Below are 21561 nucleotides of genomic sequence, written 5' to 3'. Positions count from 1 at the left end.
TCCGCGGCGCGCGTGCCATGCGCTTCGGGTTCACGTGACCCTTTGAACCAAACACCTTTGCCGAGGCTAGATTGAGTCGCTCATCGCCTCGCCAGCCTACAGTCCTGATTCACCACCCTCACCCTGCCCCCCAACTCTGATATATCTCTCTTCTGCTATGGCTACGCAGGCTAAACCTCTGTTTGCGCGTGTCGGGCTTCCACCCTTCGCGACCTATGAACGCGTCTACTTCGCCGGCTTCGTCTTCTCGCTCGAAGCTGTCGCCCAGCTCTGCATCAAGGGATATGGGGTGGCCGAGCGCAAATTACGGGAAATCAGCCCTCTCATGGCTGCCAAAGACTACTTCAACCGACTCCGGTACCTCGACAGCCCAGAGTTCATCCCCGTCGACTGCTCCCAATGCGGCTTCCGCGACGACAGGGGACCCGAGCGATACATGCTCGTGTGCCGCATCGTGTTCGTCGACGCGGGGGCGGGCTGTCCCGACCTCGACCTCGAGCCGGAGACGAAGGCGTACTCCGACTATTGGTACCCGCCGTCCATCCGCCGGCTCCCCGAGTTCGCCGAGGTGCGGTACATGATCATGCGCCATCTCGTTCCCCGCAGTGCGTACCACATCGGTTCGACGCGTGTTCCTGCCGTTCTGACGGCCGGTTAATGCGCTGCACAGTTCCGAGGTTGGTGTCCTACAAAACTCTGGAATACGCGCTCTTTCGAGTTGTGCCAGATGCCACTCATGTGAGGGAAAACATGTTCTGCATGAGCAGGGAGGAGGGGCAAGGGAGGCTGCGCGTGTGCCATGTGAGCGCCTTTCTCGTGCGGTTCAATGTGCGTTCTCTCCGATCTGACGAGTTTCAGCCCCCGTCGCTCCCCTTCCAGCGTGTTTCCCGTGAGGTCTCGACGTCGTTCAAGACCATTCGTCGCAAGTCGGCGGCGGCAAGTTCCCTCTCGCTCTTTGCGTGTAGCCCCTGTCTCACTTCCGATTTGTTTGTAGGGCGCGGAATGGGGTCCGTACCAACGGCGGCGGATTGTCTAACTCGCAACCTCGTTCCGATGGGTAGTCTTGTAGTCTATTGTTATTAGGTTAGTCAGATCGAATATATGCTGTATCGAATTTACATCCGTTGTTCTTACGTTCGGCTGGAGCTGAATACCACTTACAGTGGTCCATGGGTGGTCAACAGTTGGCGACGGTGGCAGCAGTTATTCACGTGATTGTTCGATCTGCCTCCCTCGAATCTCAACCACTGACATCTTCTCTCAACATCGCGTTGACTTCTCTAGGCTTGTGCCGTGCCTTTCTTTCGTATCCCCGGTCTTGCGATCTGCAAGTCCCAACCACCTCCCGGAGACATCTATGTCGCTGGCTATGTCTTCTCGCTCCCGGCGATCGCCCAGCTCTGCATCAAGGTGTATGGTATATCAGAAGAGACCGTCCAACGTCTCGGGCTGCTCCGAAGGCCGCAAACGACTTCCTCGACAGCCACACGGACATCGACAGCCCCCACCTTCTGGAACTCGACTCCTCCCGCTGCCGCGGGCGAGGCGATCCGGCGTGCTCGTGGCGCTCCATGCTCGTGCTCGGCTGGCGTTCGTCGACCGAGGCGCGAACCGCCCTCACCTGCACTTCGACGCGGACTCGAGGGCGCACGCGGACCATTGGTACCCCCGTTCGTGCGAGGGTCCGACGCGTTCGCGAACGTGCCGTATCTCAGGATGCACCATCCTGCCCACCACCGCGGTACGTGTTTCCTTGGAAGAAGTGGCTACCGGGAGCTGGCTAACTGTTGGGGACAGCGCGCAGGGTGACGCACGTCAAGGCCGCGGAGTACAAGATGATGCGCACGCTTGGGTGGAAGAGGAGAGGCTCGTGGCCGCCGGTGTCAACTACATGAGGAAGCGAGAGGAGGACGGGCAGGCGTGCTCGATCGTTGTGAGGCGCAACTACCCCGGTGCCCAGTTGCTTATGGCGCTGGGGCGCAGTCGCCGACGCTCCCAGCCGAATACTCTTCCACAAGTGACGACGTCTTCAAGGAAACTTCGCGTTGTAGACAATCGGTGAGTGTGCGCCTTCCCGATGCGCCTTCTTGCCGCTCATCGTCGCTCAATTCACACACGCACTGTGTCGCCATAAGCGTCCGGAGCCGCGGCGACGTGAGAAGGCGGGCTCCATGTAGATACTCAGTGATTGTATTCGTTTTTCCGGCATCCTGTAGCAAACTATAGAGAGCACTCCTTGACCGATATACTGGCGCGAATCGCATGCGGTGCTCTGGATTTCCTGTGCGCACAACGTGTTCCTGATGATCGGAATCGAACACTGGCGTCTAAAACAGCACACTTCCGTCTCCCACGACGTCTGACCACCCTTTCTGAACCTGAATCGGCCCACTTCGCACGCGCTATCTGCTGTGGTCGAACCATGGGGCTTGTCAGCGTGTTCCAATTCATTTTGGCGCTCCCCAACGACCACCACAACCACAATGAATCTCCCACCCGCTCTATCTAAGCCCCCGTTCAGTCGCCTGGCCCCACCCAAATGTATATGTCGGCTACATCTTCTCGCTCGAAGCAATCGCACACCTTTGCGTAAAAGCATACGGTTTGTCAGAAGAGACTATCCAGGCGTTAGGACCCTCAACGCGGCCAACAAGTATCTGCAACACAGGATCTACCTGGACAGCCCAGAATTCATCCGTCTTCGCTGCCGCGCATGCGGCCGCGATCCCTCACAACCACCCCTCTACATCCTCACTTGCCGCTCGCCTTTGTGGTTTCGGACTGAAAGCCCCAGACCTCGACCTCGACGATGAGACGAAGGCATACGCCGACTATGGTACCCGCCTTCGATACGAGGACTGGTGCAGTTCGCGGACGTCTATTACATGCAAATGCGCTATCCCACCCATCACGGAGGTACGTCTACTCGATTTTGCTACGGGTGAACTCTCAATTAGCGTTGTTTGATAGATACGAGGGTCACGACTGCGAAGACCTTGGAGTTCCACCTGAAGTGCTTGTCACGAATCCCTGACTATGGCCTGGTGGCCGGCGGTGTCAGGAAGTTGAAGAGATTGGAAGAGGATGGGGTCTCTACAAGTTCGATCTTGGTGAGTGGCTGACGTATCCCGTGCCGTGGTTCTGTTCTGAGAAGCCCAGTCCCCTACTCTTCCCACACAATACATCCTCCGCAGGTTAAAGACGACATGCAAAGCGATTCGCCCTTCCAGAAACTCGGTGAGCACGGCTTCGTCCCTCGGTGTGATCGATACTCATTCTAGTCGCAGCGCGCGTGGTCGCCATACAAGCGCCCAGAATCGCGACGGGCCAAGTGACTCTCGTTCATCGCGGGACCGCGATTGGGCGTCCTCCTCGCCGCTCGGTGTCTACAACGTATATTCTTGTTGCATCTTAATACTTATTATTTGCAGATGCATATTTTCGTTTCAACCGTGGCTGCTGTAGACCCAGGGAGTCGTGCGCGCCGTTAGTAACAAACGACTGCGACTCGCGACCATCTCAATCCGCATAGATTTGGACCACAGTTGTCGGTGCCGCCCTTGCATATGCGCCTCTGCACAGCGGGTGTGATGTCTCTTCTCGACCCGTAGCCAGATCGGATGCGTTCTTAGACAGATGCACGGTGCGATCCTTCGGCAATGCGGTCGATGATGCTAATGCCGATCAATAGCACCGAGTTCCAAAGCTATAATTTCATTGCTTCATTAAGAGCCTCGCGGCACTCACTTACCCGCCGGTGTCCACAATCTAGACGCATGGGAACTGTTCATTTCATTTAATCTCGCTTCACTCCGTCTGAATTGTCATGAAATGTACGTTCACGATTTCGGTGGCTCGGAGCACATATAAAGTGGTTGCATAGGCATGTTGAATACTGATGCATATAAGATGATGGATACATAGAAGGCATAGACATCAAAAAATCGTACAACCATGACGTTCTTGAATCTGAGAAGAATCCCATCATATTGGATTCAACGCACCATGAGATGAATTACAGGGTCCTCTACAAGGGCATCCGTTCGTGGTCTTCTATCAGCTTCAAAAGCTTTTCGAGGAACTCCTTACGCGACTTGTAGAGGTTGCTCAAGGAGAAGTCGCACATCGCCGGGTACCAGCCCTTGTTTGGGCTCGAGGCGTCGTCGCCCTCAGCATACACCACCTGGGGCTCATCGTCGTCGTCCTCGCTCAAGTTCCGCCCCCACTCGAGTCGCGCCCACTTCATTTGGAGCCCTTTGCCATTGGGCGTGATCCGGATACCGACGACGTTCACCGGACCGAACCGGCGTCCGATCAGCTTTGGGTAGCGCTTCATCTGCTCCGCCGGGTTGCGGACCACCTTGTCTTCGACGATTAGGACAAGATGGAGCATGAACCCGTCGGGCAGGTGCGTGACGACGGCGAAGTCGGGGAGTCCGCTCACACGGCGCTTCGTGTTGTTGGTGATGGGACGACCACGCTCGTCGAGGGAGTGTCCCGGGTCAGAGCCGACTCCGGCGAGCGATACGTCTCCCAGGGTGATGTTCGGCGTAGGGACACCGGAGCTGAAGGAAAAGGCGCCGCTCCTGTCGGCGTTAGTGGAGCCAGATGCATGCGGAGAGGACTCGGGCGTTGAGTAAAGGTCCGTGTTGATCTTGGTGTCGGTTGTCGTCGAGGTCGAGGCCATGGCAGGTGTATAGTCTGCAACGATGTTTCTTCACGTTAGCATACCGCCTTTCTGCAGCTCCGGCCACACTTACCTGGCTGCGTGCCATTGGTTCCCCGTGTGTCTGCTTTCTCGGTACTGTGAGATGGCATCTGCGGGGCAAAGAAAGCTGCGAATCCAGATCCACTCGCTCGAGCTGGAGTGGAGTATATCGGAACGGATGGAGACATCTGCGAGGTGATCGTCGGTTTGGTGAATGGTTGAAGTACTACATCTGCAAAACCGTCTCTCCAGTCCTCCACCCCCTTCGCTTTCTCGGAGCCACGGGTGAAGTTCACTGGCGCGAGGTTCATTTCCTTGAAGAATCTCGCCTGAGGCTCGACGCCAAACCAGCGCATGTCGTAAGACGTCGTCAGGTATGGATTTACGAGTGCGTCCACTTGAGACTCTGTAACGTTGTCACCTTCAGTGATGTTCTCGATCCTCTTGACATTCCAGTCGCAGTGGGACTTCATGAAATTCACGAACTCCGGGAAAGTCTGAGGAGAGAACCGAATTATTGGGATTGTCAGTAAATATCTAAGATGTTCGAGAGGCAAAACATACCTGGCGAATAAGTGCTCGTAGCTCGTCCTTCGCATCTCGCCCACTCGTAGCGGACGCCTTGAAAGACATAATCTTGTCCTTGCGCATTCATGTTAGAGACATTTTTGTCTTTAGGGCGTTATATAAACGCACTGGGATATTCTTGAACTTGCGAATGTGCGCATGAACTTCATCTGCGAAGTCTCTAGTCGGGTCTCTCGTGCCGCTCCTGGTGGTCCTGTATTCGTAGGCGTAGCTTCAGCGAAAGCTACAGACACACAACGACGCGTGCTTACCTCACAGGTCCCTGCCAGTATCGTAGCCACGTGTGAGACTCAAGTGTTCAAATACTGGACGGCCACACGACGCACCATGCGGCTCTCCCATTGCTTTAACATGGCTTCGAAATTGTCGAGTAAGTCACGAGTGAAGTTGGAAAGCTTTGTAGCCTCGTGTTCCTCGCCTATCGCGGGGGGTTCGGGCGCATCTGCAACCACATCGTCAAACTCCCGCGGCTGCACCCCCGTCTCTGATACGGGGACGTTGGTGACGCCGAGACGAGAGGCTGTTTGATCGGCATCGGAGGAACTCTCCCCAGACCTGCAAATCGAGCAGTGAACCAGAGAGATGTTTCAAAAGATAAAGAATACGCACAACTCGCTGGTGTTGAATAAACGCAGCCTTCTTTCCCCGGTATCCAAGTCGTCTACTGCCTTACGCTTGCCTTTGTCCATTATAAGGACGGTGGTTGAGGGCTGTGGTCTATCCGAGGAGGAGGGTAGTAGAATCTAGTGGGGATTAGGTGACAGAAGAACCAGATATATGATATAGTGGTCGAGATCGAAGACATAAATCCGCCGAACGGTCACAGAGAGCGAGGCGGCTGTGGGACCGGACAGGAGACGATGAGGGAGAGATGAGGGCGATTCAGGCGGACGCAGATCCATGTGGGACGGAGCATCGTTAGTTTTATTTTGTTCAGAGAACAATGGGCCGGGATTATGGTATGGCGGGCCGGACCGGGCTGGGCACGGAAGGTGGTCAGAGGAAGTGGTTGAGATCGCTGAGCGCTTCGGGGCCGCTGACCGTGGAGGGAGACACGTGCACTCACGTGATGACCCAAAGTCGAACATTGGCGTCTTCACGGCTTGACAATCCCCTTCTCCCACTACGACACCCCGCCACTCTCCACCAGCTCGGCTCATCGCTTACAATGACCACCACCACCACTCTCGCTCCTGCTGCGTCTAGAATTCGCCTCATGGCGCCTGTAGCCACACAGGCGTACGTTTCGGGCTACGTCTTTTCGCTGGAAGCCATTGCCCACCTCTGCGTCAAGGCCTACGGTTTGCCGGAGGAAATCGTCCGGAACTTGGGGCCCGTTCATGCCGCCAACAAGTATCTCGATCGCAACATCTACCTCGACAGCCCACAGTTCATCCCCGTTGGCTGTCGTGCATGCGATAACCAGTCAAACGCCCCAACCCATTCCCAACTCTACCTGCTCACATGCCGCCTCGCCTTCGTGGGTTCTGGCATGAACGTCCCGGATCTTCCCCTCGACGAGAATACGAAGGCATACGCCGAATACTGGTACCCATCTTCGGTCCGGGAACTGGAGCAGTTTTCCGACGTTTCCTACATGCAAATGCGTCATCCTGCGCACCATGGAGGTACGTATTGTCTTGCATCACATGCGTTCGACGTCTCAACTGCTTGGCTATGTTGCTTAGACACACGGGTCATGACTGGAAAGAAGCACGAGTACGAGTTGAAGTACCTTTACAGCACTCCCGATGATGGACTGGTGACCGGGGGCGTCAGGACGATGAAGCGACTGGATGCAGAAGGGCAGCTGAAAGCTTTCATGGTGAGTCTTCGTTCCATTTGATCTGTTTCGTCGTTCTGAGAAGAGCAGCCCCCTTTCCTTCCTACCCAATACATCTTTCGTGCGCTATCCACAACATCAAAAGCACTTCGGCCCCCCGGCGGTCGGTGAGTACAGTTTCATCATCCCTTTTGTCACACAAGCTCATTCAAGTCGCAGCGCGCGTGGTCGCCCTACAAGCGCCCGGAATCCTGGCGGACCAAATAATCTTCATCCTTTCGACCGCGGCATCGTCAGCCTGTCTCGGAGGCACCACCCCAAGCAGGGCGGCTCATCCGGGTTACGCGCCGAGTGCGACGTATATTTTTATTACATATTCTTATTCACGATTGCATAGCTAGATCCATCATCCTCCCTCGCGTGATACGTGTCCTAAGGTGTGCTTAAACGCATTGGGAACATCTGTTGACGTAGAATACCCCTCAATGCTTCGTTAGAGCTGGGGAGTACCGGCTGGTGCACCTGTCCGAAGAGTCATACGAGGTTATTTTCGCCCGATCATGGAGATGCTGCGGCGGTCATCGTCTTCATTCATCCCAGAAGCTCTCGTTCAGGCCCCAAACTCCGCCGCGAACCAAGTGGCCCCGACGGCGTTCATGGATTCACGCGGATCGGGAAGGTCTACTGGCTTTTTCAGGAGTTGGGATGCCTGCGACGTCTCACCGCACCCGCCGCATCCCTCATGCTCGCCGCCGGGAACGCAGGAATACTGCTCCGGCCCACCATCTTCCGCTGCGCGCAATGCTCCCTGAAGCGCATCACGTAGAGCTGTTTCATTCACCCTCCAGCGCACTTGCCGTTCTGATCTAGCCCTCCCAGGTCCGCGCCCCTTCTTCTGAAACAGGTTTGCGCAACCTCATCGTCGCTCGTCAACGCCATCGACACTGTCAGCCGTGTGGGCCACGAGCGGCGTATCCGTGAAAGGTCCGCTGCGGAATCGAGCCAGTTTGACTCGAGCCGCGCTCCGCCGTTGTCCGCCGCGACGCGTTTGCAGCCGATTGAAGACGAGCTCCGGACGTCGGCAGTACGCGGCCAGCGACAGGCCCTGACAGGCCATCCAATGACCGCGAACCCTGTGTACGAGCCCGGACTTTGCGAGACTTTGTTCAATGCCACGGGCGAGGTCTGACTTGAAATCGACGCGGTATTCAGTTTCGTCGTGAGCAAGGACGGGCAAAGGATGCTGAAGCTGAAGTCCCCTGCGGTGGAAGCTCTGAGCTGCCACATATCGCATCGAGCAGGGAGTTTCTGCAGTGGCTTTGTAGCATCTAGGATGCTCGGCGTCCACAATAGTGAGTCTTTTCATATAGATCTAAGCCTTCTCCCATGTTAACGCTTCCTGCCTCAAGCCCTCTCCTTGCGCCTGGCGCACTGCAAGTGCCGCTACGTTGGACGTTGGACTTGCTGGGGAATGAGCCATCGACATCTAGTCGAGCCACTGAATCGCCACTTGCTGCACATTGCTACTCGCTCTCTCAATCCTCACAACCAATGCTTACCAAAATGGTCGAGCCATCTGCAGGACCGATCCGAAAACGAGAAATCTCGGTCGGGGCACACGCATGCGAGCTCCTTCTCTCGACATCCTCTACATTCATTCTTGCAACAACCTCCCAAAAGGACCCGCCCCCGAACCAAAGCTTCGCTAGCCCTTCCTCGGCCGTCCCTCGCAGGCGTCACGCCCGTTCGAGGAGATCGCGGGGCGTCTCGTATGCCCGCGCTCATCGAGTACGCAGACGATCTGAAGACGCATCGGAAGCTCGCCTTAGCCGCCTCGAATCCAGAAGCCGCTCGTCCTCTCACATTGTGCACCACCGTCTCATTCCTCCAGTAGAAAGAACTAATCTTTTGCGGGCGCATTATCGAATGCGTGGCTATCTCTCCACGCTCGCCGTCGACCCCCCTTTCCTCTCCGAGCACAGGATCTGCGAGATGCAGCTATGTTTGAATGATTCACTCAGGTCCGGGGCGCTTCCAAAGACCTACTAAATGCCGCCAAGCGAGCTATTGAGAACATAACCAGATGACACACCTGCCAGAGTGGGTCCGATTCAGGATTTGACATGGCTTCGCGTGGTGTGGCCGCCTCCGACAACTATCAACCTGGTTCGAGTTCTTGCTTGATCCTTTCGCTGGCCGTGGTGCTGTGTAGGCGTCCTGACAGGCTGGTAAGAAGTCCATCATTCCTCGGAGCTGACCGACTTGAACGGTGACCCACAAAGTTTCACCAGCGGCGGACGTGGTATATAACACCAAAAACACCCCACATGAACGATTGAACAACTACACACCTGCCGAACCTGCGTTCCCTCTCAACATGGAAATCCCTCCCGACCTCGCAGAAATGGTCATCGTGCACGCCTGGCGCACCTTCACCCCCGATACCAAAGCGATCCGTGACCGCGATGCAGCGCAGCGTGCTTCAGACGGCAAGCTCCGGTGGTCTTTCTTCGGGCGGCTGAGCCAAGTGTCGCGGACTTTCAAGTACCTGGTGCAAGCCGCCGCTTGCCACACTGTGACCATCGAGACCCAAGTCGACTTCGACATGCACCAGAAGATCATCTTCGACGTCCTCGGACCGGACCCCGCGACCGACCCGGCGCGCGGCTTCCTCCAAAACACCGAGCTGTTCATAACCCTCACCGACGTCGACCCCTTTTCCGGGTTCGGGTACAGGGTCAAGTACGAACAAATTCCCGACTTCATCACCGCCTGCCGCGTGCTCACGGTCGCCATCGAGTCTCACTCCTCCACGTATCGCTCCTCCGCGTATCGCGCGTGCGAGTACCAAACCGCGTTCGACTGCCTCGCGCGGTACGGCGGCGCGTGCGCAGAGGTGCACTTCGCGTGGACGTACACCCACAACGCCACGCGGTTGCTGCCCGCCACCATCTCCGCGCCAGATGCCCCTCCAGTCCGACAGAGGTTCCCGGGAGTTCAGCGCCTTCGGCTGACGAAGTATCCGAGATGCAAGTGCCACCACTGGGTCCGCGGTCACGTCCAAGACTGTTTCTCGCACCTGTTGCCGACGATTTTCCCGAACTTGGTGCACCTCCATATTGAGACGCCGTATTTCCTCAAGAACATCACCCTGCCGCCGCGCACGAGGGTTCTCGAGTTGGAGGTGCCTCCCTGCGACGGTCCCGGGAGCTACTCTCTTGTGCCTTGGAACTTCGTCTCCGGACTCAAGGCGGGGCTAATGCAATGCGAGGTGGGTTGGCCAGGACGATGAAGAAGCGAATTGTGGTGAACACGGGGCCAGACGCGCCAGGAGGGTGGGGACTGGCGTTGACGGCGTGCAGGGATGCGGGCATCGAGCTCGAGCATCGACATCTGTATGAGCGGAAGACCGACAGAGTTAGGGACACGAAGAGAGACATTTGTTCTTTAGACGTCCGGCCTGCATGTACGCATTAGTAGCGAGGAGTTCTGCACTGCCGGAGGAGACGATGGGGGCAAGAAGGAAAGCCGGATCAAACCAAGCCCCGTCCGCGCACGTGAGCGCGGGGGATGGAAACAGGTCCGAAGTCGGGCCAGGCGTCACTGCTCTGCTGCTCACCACCATGTCCCTCCTCACGCTCTCGCACGAGATGGTCGTCCACGTCCTCTCAAACCTGCACTACAACGACCTCAACACATGCCGTCGCGTCTGCCACCTCCTCAACCGCATCATCCAGGGCAGCATCCTCCTTCAGTACTCTATGCAGCTCCAGCTTTCCGGCTTTGAAGACAATGCCTCTTCGCCACTCGTCATAGCCGACAAGCTTCGTCTTCTCAAGCAGCAAGAATCAGCCTGGCAGCGCCTCGACTTCTCCAAACCTGTCCCCGTCCGCCTGCCTTTCCACCCTTCCAGTATCTACGAGCTTTCCGACGGCATTTTCCTCCTCGGCGAGTCCACTTCAGGCCTTCAAACCGGCACCGACATCATTCGCTGGACGCGCCTTTCTGCACTCTCAGCAGGTCCCACATCCGACGACAATTGGGTGCGCATATGTGTGGGCGCACATATCATCGACGTCGGTCTCTCCGTGCAAGAGCACGATCTTGTCGTGGTTGCTACCGAGTGCGTCCTCTTTCTCTCTCCATGCGCCACCTTCCAGTCCTTCTACCCGCCTCTCGTCTTGCGCTGGATCACTGACGCGATCCCCTCAGCCGAGAGTCCGAAGACGGTGAGACGATTTTCGAACTTCGTCTGCTCCAGCTTTCCACCGGCCTCAACCATCCTCTCGCCGCAAACCCGGTCGTGCAGCTCGCGACCGTGCCCGCGCTCACGCAGCCCGTCGCGGGCCAGTGCAGCGTCTGCATCGAGATCGTGGGCGATTACCTCTGTTTCATGTTCCACTACCCTGGCCCCTACGGTGCCACACATCCGCCCGCGATGTTCGAGGTGTACGACTGGAAGACGGGAGAGTGCCTCCAGGTGAGCTTCCGTCCTCGTTCCGTCCCCTTGTGTCTGGGTCGCGACGTCCTTCCGCCCTTCTTCCTTCCATGTGCTGGGCCCTTCTGCCCCTGGCACAGGGCTAGAGCGCTCCGCTTCACGGCCGGAGGGTGCTTGCAGCATTGTCGGGACTCGTCTTCGCACATGCCCTACAGCGGCAATTGCCCGCGGATATTTTCGTAAACGCGGGAACATCGCACGCGATCAGTGAACCCGGAGCTTGGGTCGGCCATAGTGTGTTCGCGTTACCTCTGCTGGCCTCCCACGCAGCAAGCATGGCTCGAGCCCTTGCTCGGTGTGTTGTGCTCAAGTGCTTCAGATGCTGGCTCTGCCTGGGATCGTTCTCTGTGTCTCGTTCTCATAAACAACACATTTGACATCCACTGACATGGCAACCTGTTGCAGATACGAGAAATGAAGTGTACCAGCTACTCGACATTCACCTTCCTCGCCCCAGACGTGATCGCCCTTCCGAACTGCGCCGACAACACTATCGAGCTCTGTCATATCGGCCAGCGCCCGGTTGACGACACGCCACTCAAACTCGAGCCCACATGTATCCTCCAGCTGCCAAGACTACAGAAGGGTCACAGCATTGCACAAGTGACATGTCGCTCGGAGCCCAAAACAGCACGCGCCCGGACCCACGCTCGCGCGTTTCGCTCACAAGAGCCGTTCCACCACTGTCCGGAGCAGGCCATCGTGATCTTCAACGTGATGACACACGATGATCAAGGCTGGCACGAGTGCCTCACGCTCATTGCACATACGAAGTCACTCCTTAGGACCCTCAAACCCTCCAGCCCCCGTCCCACCTCGTCTTCATTGCCCACCGCAGCCAGTCCAAAGTCGCCCGCAAAGTCGCCCGCGGCCCCTGACATCCCACCGGCACCGCAGATCGCCTGGACAGACTGGGGCCCAGACGCGTGCCGCTGGCTCGAGACGTCCTTCAGCGCGAGCCGATGGATCACAACGACGTGTGGGCAGCGATATGTGACCGTCGAGGAGGACTCACCGGACGACGAGCAGCCGCCGACGGCGACGATCGTTGTCTTCGACTTCAACCCGCACACGATCCGCAAGCTCGCCGCGCACAACCGCAGACAGCGCCGCCGACAGCGCCGCCAGCTAGGGGTGGACGGCCACGGCCACGGCCTCGGCGTCCCGCCAGCTGTGGTCGTGACGCCGCCTCCCGCGTACCCGTACGCGCTCGCTGGCCCGCTCGACGCGCTCCCGTTCCCGCTCCCAGGATTCCCTGTGTATGCCCCTCACGCTCCCCCGCCGCCTGGGCACGAGCTCGAAACCGCGAACCCGGAGAACTTTCCGCCAGAGGCCTATCCAGTCGAAGCGCCCCCCACCTTCGCGCGCGCGCTCGACCCCGCTCCCCCGCCGATCACGTTCACGGACAAGGAGACGCAGGTGATCGGGCAGATCCAGTGCGAGCCCACGGAGCTCATGTCCGCGTACACGCCCGACCACCGCATCTTCTGCGAGCGCGTGCGGACGGGGCTGCCGTACATGCAGCTGAGCTCGTACGAGACCTTTGGCTACGGCGCCGTCCTCCTCGACCGGAACATCATCATCGGGGTCAAGGTGCGTTTTGTGCGAGAGTGTTGGTACCCGGGGAATGCTGACACCTGACGGTCTGAACAGCTCAACGATGCGGACGACATCAAGGAGCTCGTCATTCACTCTATCAACTCGGGACGATGACATGGATACTCAGGACGTCCAATCTACATGCTGCTATCTAACTGGGACTCGAGTCCTGCATAGTGCAGGACGCCGTCGCTTTGTAGCGTTAGTCGTTAGTTCACATACCTATGTTCCCGTCTGTGCTTGTAGTCCCTGGCTCTCGCGGTCGTACTGCGTCAATACATAAAAGGACTATATGGGTCTAAGTACGTGAAGCGAGCCTGTGAGACGTGGTGTTGATACAGCAATGCGACTACTACTGTGAGCGTGATAACGTGAGTAAGTGGACGAGCACAGCAGATGCGCGACAGATGTACAGAGCGACGTGCGGCGGGTAATACGTGGGACAACTGTACTGTAGTCTAATAACTCGTGGAATAACAATACTACTATGGTAGGTGAAAGATGAGCAAAACAACAAGGATACATGATGTCAAAAAAGAGAGACAAGAAGGCTGAATGCCGCGGTGGTCGAGATTCGGAAAGCGTGAAAACAGAGGCAACCTCGTCCATCCAGGGCTGAAATCATCCTCGCATCCGCAACACTTTCGCCCTCGCCCTCGGCCTTGGCTTTGGTCCTTTCTTCTTGGGAGACGACGTGGAGACGATCTGGACGTCTGAGTCCGAGCCCGCGTCCGCGTCCGAGTCGTCCACGACGACCGCCGGCTCGACCGCCTTGCCCTTGCCCGTGCCCGTGCCCTTGTCCGAGTCACTCGCGACTAGCGACGCGGGCTTGCTGGCAGTCTTCTCCGTCTCCGTCTCCTTCTCCTTCTCCCTCGCCTTCTCCTTCTCCTTCTCGGTCGAGAGCGCCTTCGCCTTGGCCATCTCTTCGTCCTTCTTCGCCGCCTCTTTTGCCGTGCACCACGCGTCTGAGAGCTCGAGCGTCTTGCCCCGGAACACCTCGCGGAGGTCGCCGTCGGGCTCGTGTTCCGTCCACCACGTCATCTTGGTGCCCTTCTGCGTGAACACGGACGGGAGGCACTTTGTCAGTATTCGCGGCAGGGAAATGCTTCGGCAGACACGACGCACCCGGATGGCCTCGCTCGCCTTCTCGGGGTCCTGCATGAATGCGTCGACGAACGCCATCACAAACAGGCCGCAGTCGCAGAAGTTCTTCTGGATGGGGCACTGAGGACACGCGTCAGTTGGGTTCGCTCGCATTTGCGTCAAGGGGACATACCGGCGCCTTCTTGTACTTGCCGACGCATGTTTCATCGAAGGGATGCTTGAGCTTGTCCACAGCCTCGTGGCGCAAGTACGCCGAGAGGCGTTCGCCAGCCTTGGGGTGGCCGGTACCCAACGAGTCGAAGGTGAATATTGTGCATCTGCAGCACGCACAAGGTTAGCGTCGCGCACCCGAAGCTATCAAGGGTTGAGCACTCACATCGGGTACTTCGCGGGGTCGAACTCCGTGTATGCGCTTAGATCGTTCGGTTTCTCGTCACCGTTGGCCTCTTGACCCTCCTTGGACTCCTCCATGACCGCATCGACGACTTCTTCAGATGGTCTCGCCGTCGCGGTCTCACCGCTCCCCTTTTCACCACCCTTGTCAGCCTTCTGTGGAGTGGCATCGCCCTCTTCCTTCTCCTTCTCCGCCTCCTTCCTAATCTCTGTCTCCATCTCCGCGACTGGCGGCGGCACAAAGGCCTCCACGTCCACGTCCATGTGCTCCTCGCATGGATACACCAGCACCAGGTCGTCTACCTTCGTCACCTCCGTGGACGCTGACGGGCTTGGCTCCGAGATTGTACAAGACTGGCTTATGTTGCTGCTGAGGAGGTCCTCGACCGCGCACTCGCTCCGGTGCTCGCCGTCGACATGCATTCGGTCCCCGTCTTCTGGCGCCTCGGACGGCTGCTTCGACGACCCGCCGCGCTCCCACTCATCCTTGAAGTCATCGTGGTGGAGTTCCCGGGCGGGAACGTCTGCCGTCTTGTCGTCCTTTTCAGGAGGGGTATCGTCGTTGGCTTGCGAGTCGCGCTTCCGTTTCCGGGTGAAAGGTGCTTGGTGAGCCGGTGGGGGAGGATGCAGCATGTTGGCAGGGTTCTCGATGATAATGAGGTACCAGTGAAAGCTGCGGAAAGATAAAGAGATCAGGGTCGGAAGCACCAGCAACAGGTGGGCGTATGCGCACTGTTCGTTGACCGGAACGATGATGTACTTCTTCTTGAAGATGTCTACTTTCGAAGTCCATTTGCGCACGGTGGGATAAGTGACATTTATGCTACATCGATTTGCTAGAATGAGCACCAGATCGACCGCGAGCAACTGTGCAACGTACCTATCCGTGCTGAGCATTTTATAGAAGAACGAGTTGAATACATGCACCGAATCGGCGAGCTCTGGGTTCGTTTTCCGCAGGCCATCTTGCCAAAGCCTAGGAAAACCATCAGAGATGTACACAGACAGCATATGATGCTTACTTCAGTCCGAACTCGATCAGAGTGTCGTTGAGGTACTGTCCAGCATCCAGTCTTTTCAGATCTCCCCTAGTGATGTTGACTGCGCCTTTTCCGAGCGGGGGGTACACCAACGCACTGCGAAGTTAAGAATGAGCAATCTCACATCTGAGATGACTCTGCAAAGACGACCTACATCTCATCAAGATCAGGTGACGGCGACCTTGGCTGCAGCCGCGCCGACTTCCGCGCCGACGTATACGCTTTGCTCCTGCCCCCCACACACCTGTGAGCCAACCTGGCAAAGCGAAGCGGAGGCAGTCCTAGGACCATCACATACCGTGGGGGGGCTGGCACAGAAGGCCGTTCTGAGGCGCCACGTGCCGATGCGGTCTCGCTGTTCGACACGGTGGCAGACGCTGAGGCCGACGCAGGTGATACACGAGACGACGACGCGGCCGCTGTCGCCGCTACCGAGCGCGCCTTCTTCGTACGAGTGCCGGACGCTCGCATGGCCGCCGCATTCTCCACAGCTTCCCAGCATGCTTTTGAGCCCGCCGAGCTAGAATGACTGAGATCAGTGGCGGGTTGTGATGCGAGTGCGGGCCTGGCACTCACTCCAGCAGTGAGTTGTCTTGGATCTGCGACTTGAGTTTGGCGATAAGCTCGCCGTAACTGGAGCCGTTGAGGTTAGCGTGTGGGTGGAGAAATCTGAACGTGACGTGGCCTTGGGCGTGCTGGTCACCTGTATACGAGTCAGCATGAGCCACGCGGCGACTCGGAAGCAAAGGGTAAATACCGGGTTTGAAGTTGATCTGTTTCTTCAGTCTAATCCCCTTCGTAGATTGCAGCTTGATGAGCAGTACAGAGTCATTTGGCCACTGGTCTTTTTTGTCGGTAGTGTACTGTGAAACAGTGAGTAATCAGCCACCGGTCCCTGTAGGGTGTAGAAACGGGACATACCTCCATTGAATCGAAATCGCGGTCAAGAGAAAATTCGATTAGGGAAGTCTTGCTGTTCACCTCGAACAGCTTCAATATCAAGGTATTCCGAGGGCTTTTTGCATTCTGCAAGCTGAGCCAGGCGACGACAGTGAAGTCGTCTTTGCTAGTAAGGTCGACACCCAAAGAGTAGGCGAGCAACGGCAATGCATTCATTGGTGGTTTCCCCTTGGTGCCTGCGAACCCGGACGGCGTCGTCGCGACGGGGTCTAGCTGGCAACCCTCCTCCCCGCCTATCGAAGGGAGCGCGTCTGCCTGGTATCTCCGTCAATACTAATGCTCTTGCTATATGCCGGGAAGAGAACTCACCGCCAAGCCCCTACTTCGAGGCTTCTTCGGCTCTGGCGCTACCTTGGTGGTCCCATTCCTCTTCATCATCCCGCCCACGAGCGTCCGATTTGCCATCGCGCTCCCCGTCGCGCTTGGCCCCCCCGCGGACCCGGACTTCCTTTGCTCCAGCAAGTTGAGGTTAATGTACGGTATCACCTTATCTCTCTCCGGGTTCGCCCTCGTGTTTGTCGCACCCACCCGCACCGGCGATCCCTTCCTTTCTCTAACAGCCATCGTACCGACGCCCTCGTACTGTGATCTGTTCTTCTTGACCACCCCCGGCGGGATGTTGTGGCGGCCGCGGGGCGTCGCGTTCCTCGTCGCGCGGGCTCGCTGCAGCGGGTCCTCGTCGTCCGAGAACACGTCGATATCGCTCGTCCTATCGTCCACGTCCACGACGCGCAGTTCCTGCACTTCGTCGTCCTCGATGTCGCCGCCCACCGTCTTCTTCGTTTGCGCATGTCGGGCACGCAACCGCTGCGTGGACCAGCCGTCCTGGGGCAGCCGCGACGGGCCCGCGTCGGGTGTTTCAAAGGGGTGCGGGCCCGCGGACTTCTGGGCGATGAGGTCGAGCGGGTCCGGCGAGGACGATTGGACTACCCCGTTCGCGGCCGCTTTCGTCTTCAGTTTAAGTGTAGGTCCGGGGGAGCGGGAACGGGAACGGGAGGGAGGGTATTGGAGTTGGCGGTCTTCGCGATCTTCGTCCGAGTCGGGGACGAAGGTGGGGGAGGAGGCCGAGTGGCCGCGCGCCTTGCCTTTGCCCTTGGCCGGAGTCGCATCGACTTCCGTTCCCGGGTGGAGGGCATAGAGAAGGAGAGGAGACGCGCGGTGAGCGAGCCCGGCCACAACCACCCCGCCACCGGCGGGCCCACGCAGGAGTAGGACAATGGGCTACTCACCTGCGCCCACCTGCGACGGGTGGAAGTACCTGGAGACCACCTCCCCAGTATCTTCCGGGTCGTGTGCAACCTTCTGCTTCTTTGCAGGTGGCTTGGGTAGCTGGTGGCGTATCCTGTACACGGTCTTGCTCGCGGAGGGGTTTTGTTGACGGCCAAAGGAGGCACCGGGGGTAAATCCTGCGCCAGCCTTGGGTCCGCTGAGGTTATCGCGCAAGCCACCTTGTGTGTACGGGTTGACGACGGCGGGGGAGTTACGCATATCGCGCTGCGGTCCGTTCTGAGAGTGGGTAACTTGTTGAGTTGGACGCATATCAAACGCAAGGAAAATGCGAAATTGCTCAAACGATACACAGGAGAAGGGAGACGCCACGAATGGGCACAGCGGGGCGTGGAGGAAGCAGGAGAAGAGACGCACGCCTGGTACCAAGATCCGGGTCGGTTTCTGCTTCCACTTGCTGTCGCTGTGGGCCGTGCATACGCGTAAGTACACACCAAAAGCGGGCGCGACAGCCGCATACAGCACTCCACCAAACGGGCTCGGTGGGAGAGGGGAAGAGGCACGCACCCGTCTTGGGCAATAGACGCGTCGGTCGCCCCAGATCTTCCAGATGGGTGTCCCGTTCCGGAGCCAAGATGGCTCAAATTCCGGAGTTCACGACGGTCGTCGGCGGTAGGGATCGTGTTCATACGGGGGCGTGACAGCCTCAGGGAGGGGGGAAAACGACGAGGCTGGCGCAAAAAGGGCGAGAAGAGGATGCATGCAGGACTCAAGCCGCGTGAAGCCTGCTTGGGCAAGTTCGGCGCTGCACTGCAGGAGCAGACACTCGTTCACGTGACTTGAGTCCAAGATCATACGTTTGTTTTCTACTTAACTGCCACAGGGCAGACATTCAAGGACAACGGACCCTCAGACGACTACAGCCAGCCGCTTGTGCGGACAGCCCTAGTCAGGCGTGCGCGCTCGTCATCCGGGATAAGAAGCGTGATTATGTCTTCTAGTGAGTTCGTAGAGCAGGACGAATGCACGCCCAAGAACGCAAGGGTCGTAAGTATACGTAAAGATCCAAGATGCGTCTCCCATCGCGGTCTGCGGTCTGGGGGACGAGGTTCGTCGAAGCCATACACAAGACTCAATCGTAGAGAGATGTGGTGGGGGATGGGAGGAGCGACGGAAGAGAGCGGGGCATTATTGTCCTCCAGGAACGGGGCTAGCAGGCGCGGTGTACTCTACAGAGTCCTCAGGCTACATACATGATGGCATCGTAACAGATCGTGCACGCCTTGTGATATGCAAATGTGGGGGATAACGCAGACGGAGATGAGATGCAGGGAATGGGTAGCAGTGTGGAAAGGGACAGATGAGAAAAGCGTACAACATGGTAGCATCGCTAGCAACCATCGTACTGGGAGTTGCGCGGGAACGTATAACCCGCTTGGTCCCATGTTGTGAAGTTGGGATTTGTGTACGCGTTTATGTGACTAGGCAACAGTTAACATATATGAACCCAGTGAACGACCAGTCGCACTAACCCGTTGATGTACTCCTCTGTCGGGCGCGATGATGGATTACACGAGGTCGAGTCTTCACTGATGACATCTTCTCGCTGGTACACCCGAATGTAGTCGATGAGCATCTGGGTGGGGAACTGGAGGTTTGTAAAGTCCTGCTTCTGGAAGCCCGGCGACATGCCCAAGTTGAAGATGATGTACTGTTCGAGTTCGATCAGCTCTCTGTCCGCACCATCGAAGTGAAAGATGCGCACCATAGGCTCCTCGGGGACGATACGCGCACTGATCTCAGCAGTAGAGTCCGCCCCGACCGTGTCCGCCGTGATCTTCCATGTCTGCTTCCCGTCGACCGACCAGGCAATGTATCCCTCTTCGCGCTTGTTGGGGTTCGACCACCACTCGTACCCATACGTTCCGTACCCGTTCCCGGCGTAGTTCTCGTTGTTGATGTCTGAGACCGCGGATATGGCCTGCTGGTACACGCCACCCTTGTAAGTGTTGAAGCGCGTGACGGAGGAGTCGTAGATCGGGGTGACGTCGGAAGTGTTGACAAACTCATACTGATAGTTGTACGGGGCGACTTGGAAACTCTGCGACGCCTCTCCTTGGAACCGTACGGTGTCGATCTGGGTCTCGAAGATGTCGATCTCGGGCACGCCGCGGCCAGTGCCCACCGACGGTCCCGGGTGGTCGGAGCCTGGGCACGTGCATGCCGACAGCTTCTGACCGGGCATAAAACTGAGTGGCGCGCCGCCCGCGCCTCCCGTGGTAGCGGCGGCAGGTTGTCCGTTAGCCGTCGTCTGGTTCGGGAACGTGCCGAGGTCGCACGAGTCGTAGCTGTATGGCCAGGTGCCCTCAGTCGTGGCCCCATAACCTGCGCGGCCCTACAGAAGACAAGGGTGAACACGAGGCGATCGGAGCGGCGTGCGCGCGCAATGAAACAACGCATGACTCACAAGGTTGCCCATCGTCCATGCTGCGGGCCAAAGACCGGCCGCTCTCGGAGATCCGGGCATACTGACGCTGACCTCTATATAGCCGGTGGTGAAGCAGAACTTGTTCCATCCTTGAAGCATCCCGCTGCGGAAGTTGAGGTTGTGGTTGAGGACCTCCTCCATCGTGATAACGAGCTTGCCATTCTTCGTTGTAATCTGCCGCGGGTCGTACCATTCAAGGTCTACCGTGGGCCAGTAGTAGAGATCGACCGCCTCCCAGAAGGGGTCGTCTCCAGGATAGAACGAGCGCCCGTCGGTGTTGAACTCATCGGAGAAGACGAGGTCGTAGCTCTTGCCGTCCGTCCCTTTCCTTGTCTTGGCAGAATCGGGAGTGTCGGTGTCGATCAAAGAGCGGAAGTTGTTGAGGGCGGGAACCTGACCGGTGCCGTTGATACCACCAAGGTTGAACCCCGCCGTCTTGGGGGGCTCATGTATGAAGTGGTCGATGATGGGGTAGCCAGCAAAGAGAGTGATGATGCCTGCGCAGATGATGAAGAGAGCGGACGCATTTATCCACCCTCGGGACGAGAACGGGGCACAGCTGCGGTCGAGGGCGGCGTCGCGCACAGGATCGGGGTTGTGGAGGGGGTCGTCGAGGTCGGCATCCCGGGTGTCCCACATGTATGGGTACTGCTGCACCGTCGCAGTCGTCGCAGCCAGCGGCGCCGCGCTCGCTGTGGTCACTTTTTCGTTAGTCGTGCCGAGCGACGACTCCGAAGGGGCGTTGCTGAACCGCGAGTTGCCGTACATCTGCCTGCCGTTCGTCAAGTGGGGGTCATACTGCGATGGGTCAGCGCGGGCGGGAGTCGACGTGCAGGGTCGGACGCACCGAGTACGGGCCATAACCTCCACCGATCTGCGCGGTCGCAACTCCGTGGGCGGTGTCGTTCCGGGGGGCCATGTTCGGAGGGCGGGACGAGGCCTGGCTGGAGGGCGCGGGGGGGACGTGGATGGGCTGCTGGTGGGCTCGCCCGCCACTAGGGCTCTGGGGGACGGCGGCATACATCTGGTTGGGAGGAGGGACACGGCGCGGAGGAGGAGGCATGGCTCGCGAGGAATAGGGCCGTGGGGAGTGTTTTGGCAGGCGGCGCCACACGGGCGAGTGTCCGGAGAATCGAAATGGACAATGTGACGCAACGGTGGGGGCGCAGCAGG

The 21561-nt window shown here is 58.1% G+C and overlaps 7 protein-coding genes across 7 annotated transcripts; 3 read left to right on the top strand and 4 right to left on the bottom strand.

Moving 5' to 3' along the window:
* Positions 1–157: 157 nt before the first annotated feature.
* Positions 158–3415, top strand: BXZ73DRAFT_79061 (uncharacterized protein; the record flags this gene model as incomplete). The annotated part of the gene is given in 8 exon segments (XM_048023004.1): positions 158–605; positions 671–828; positions 1285–1741; positions 1761–2058; positions 2511–2916; positions 2958–3110; positions 3195–3237; positions 3288–3415. 8 exon segments carry the CDS (start codon positions 158–160, stop codon positions 3413–3415), a joined length of 2091 nt encoding a protein of 696 aa, XP_047875923.1.
* A 612-nt stretch (positions 3416–4027) lies between these two features.
* BXZ73DRAFT_79060 (uncharacterized protein) lies at positions 4028–6997 on the bottom strand (the record flags this gene model as incomplete). Its single annotated transcript, XM_048023003.1, is given in 13 exon segments — positions 4028–4701; positions 4761–5205; positions 5273–5329; positions 5405–5489; positions 5548–5558; positions 5623–5851; positions 5906–6039; positions 6067–6275; positions 6363–6419; positions 6464–6700; positions 6761–6889; positions 6918–6971; positions 6991–6997. The coding sequence occupies 13 exon segments, from the start codon at positions 6995–6997 to the stop codon at positions 4028–4030; spliced, it is 2328 nt and encodes a 775-aa protein (XP_047875922.1).
* Positions 6998–7689: 692 nt separating this feature from the next.
* Positions 7690–8366, bottom strand: BXZ73DRAFT_79059 (uncharacterized protein; the record flags this gene model as incomplete). The annotated part of the gene is made up of 2 exons (XM_048023002.1): positions 7690–7974; positions 7995–8366. 2 exons carry the CDS (start codon positions 8364–8366, stop codon positions 7690–7692), a joined length of 657 nt encoding a protein of 218 aa, XP_047875921.1.
* Positions 8367–9456: 1090 nt separating this feature from the next.
* BXZ73DRAFT_103281 (uncharacterized protein) lies at positions 9457–10431 on the top strand (the record flags this gene model as incomplete). Its single annotated transcript, XM_048015530.1, has 2 exons — positions 9457–10350; positions 10402–10431. The coding sequence occupies 2 exons, from the start codon at positions 9457–9459 to the stop codon at positions 10429–10431; spliced, it is 924 nt and encodes a 307-aa protein (XP_047875920.1).
* Positions 10432–10702: 271 nt separating this feature from the next.
* BXZ73DRAFT_49949 (uncharacterized protein) lies at positions 10703–13290 on the top strand (the record flags this gene model as incomplete). Its single annotated transcript, XM_048020347.1, has 5 exons — positions 10703–11202; positions 11292–11559; positions 11983–12738; positions 12910–13170; positions 13231–13290. The coding sequence occupies 5 exons, from the start codon at positions 10703–10705 to the stop codon at positions 13288–13290; spliced, it is 1845 nt and encodes a 614-aa protein (XP_047875919.1).
* Positions 13291–13797: 507 nt separating this feature from the next.
* Positions 13798–18161, bottom strand: BXZ73DRAFT_103279 (uncharacterized protein; the record flags this gene model as incomplete). Its single annotated transcript, XM_048015529.1, has 14 exons — positions 13798–14229; positions 14302–14400; positions 14453–14597; positions 14657–15346; positions 15407–15496; positions 15554–15649; positions 15696–15809; positions 15868–15942; positions 16012–16233; positions 16290–16416; positions 16471–16576; positions 16635–16928; positions 16983–17785; positions 17903–18161. The coding sequence occupies 14 exons, from the start codon at positions 18159–18161 to the stop codon at positions 13798–13800; spliced, it is 3552 nt and encodes a 1183-aa protein (XP_047875918.1).
* Positions 18162–19290: 1129 nt separating this feature from the next.
* Positions 19291–21156, bottom strand: BXZ73DRAFT_91120 (glycoside hydrolase family 16 protein; the record flags this gene model as incomplete). The annotated part of the gene is made up of 4 exons (XM_048025871.1): positions 19291–19381; positions 19433–19611; positions 19666–20295; positions 20368–21156. 4 exons carry the CDS (start codon positions 21154–21156, stop codon positions 19291–19293), a joined length of 1689 nt encoding a protein of 562 aa, XP_047875917.1.
* Positions 21157–21561: the final 405 nt, after the last annotated feature.

Source organism: Epithele typhae (assembly GCF_022376455.1).
Source record: "Epithele typhae strain CBS 203.58 chromosome Unknown BXZ73scaffold_39, whole genome shotgun sequence".
NCBI classification, from domain to species: Eukaryota; Fungi; Basidiomycota; class Agaricomycetes; order Polyporales; family Epitheliaceae; genus Epithele; species Epithele typhae.
Note: the sequence above shows the minus strand (reverse complement) of the source record. Positions and strands in the feature narration are given on the sequence as shown.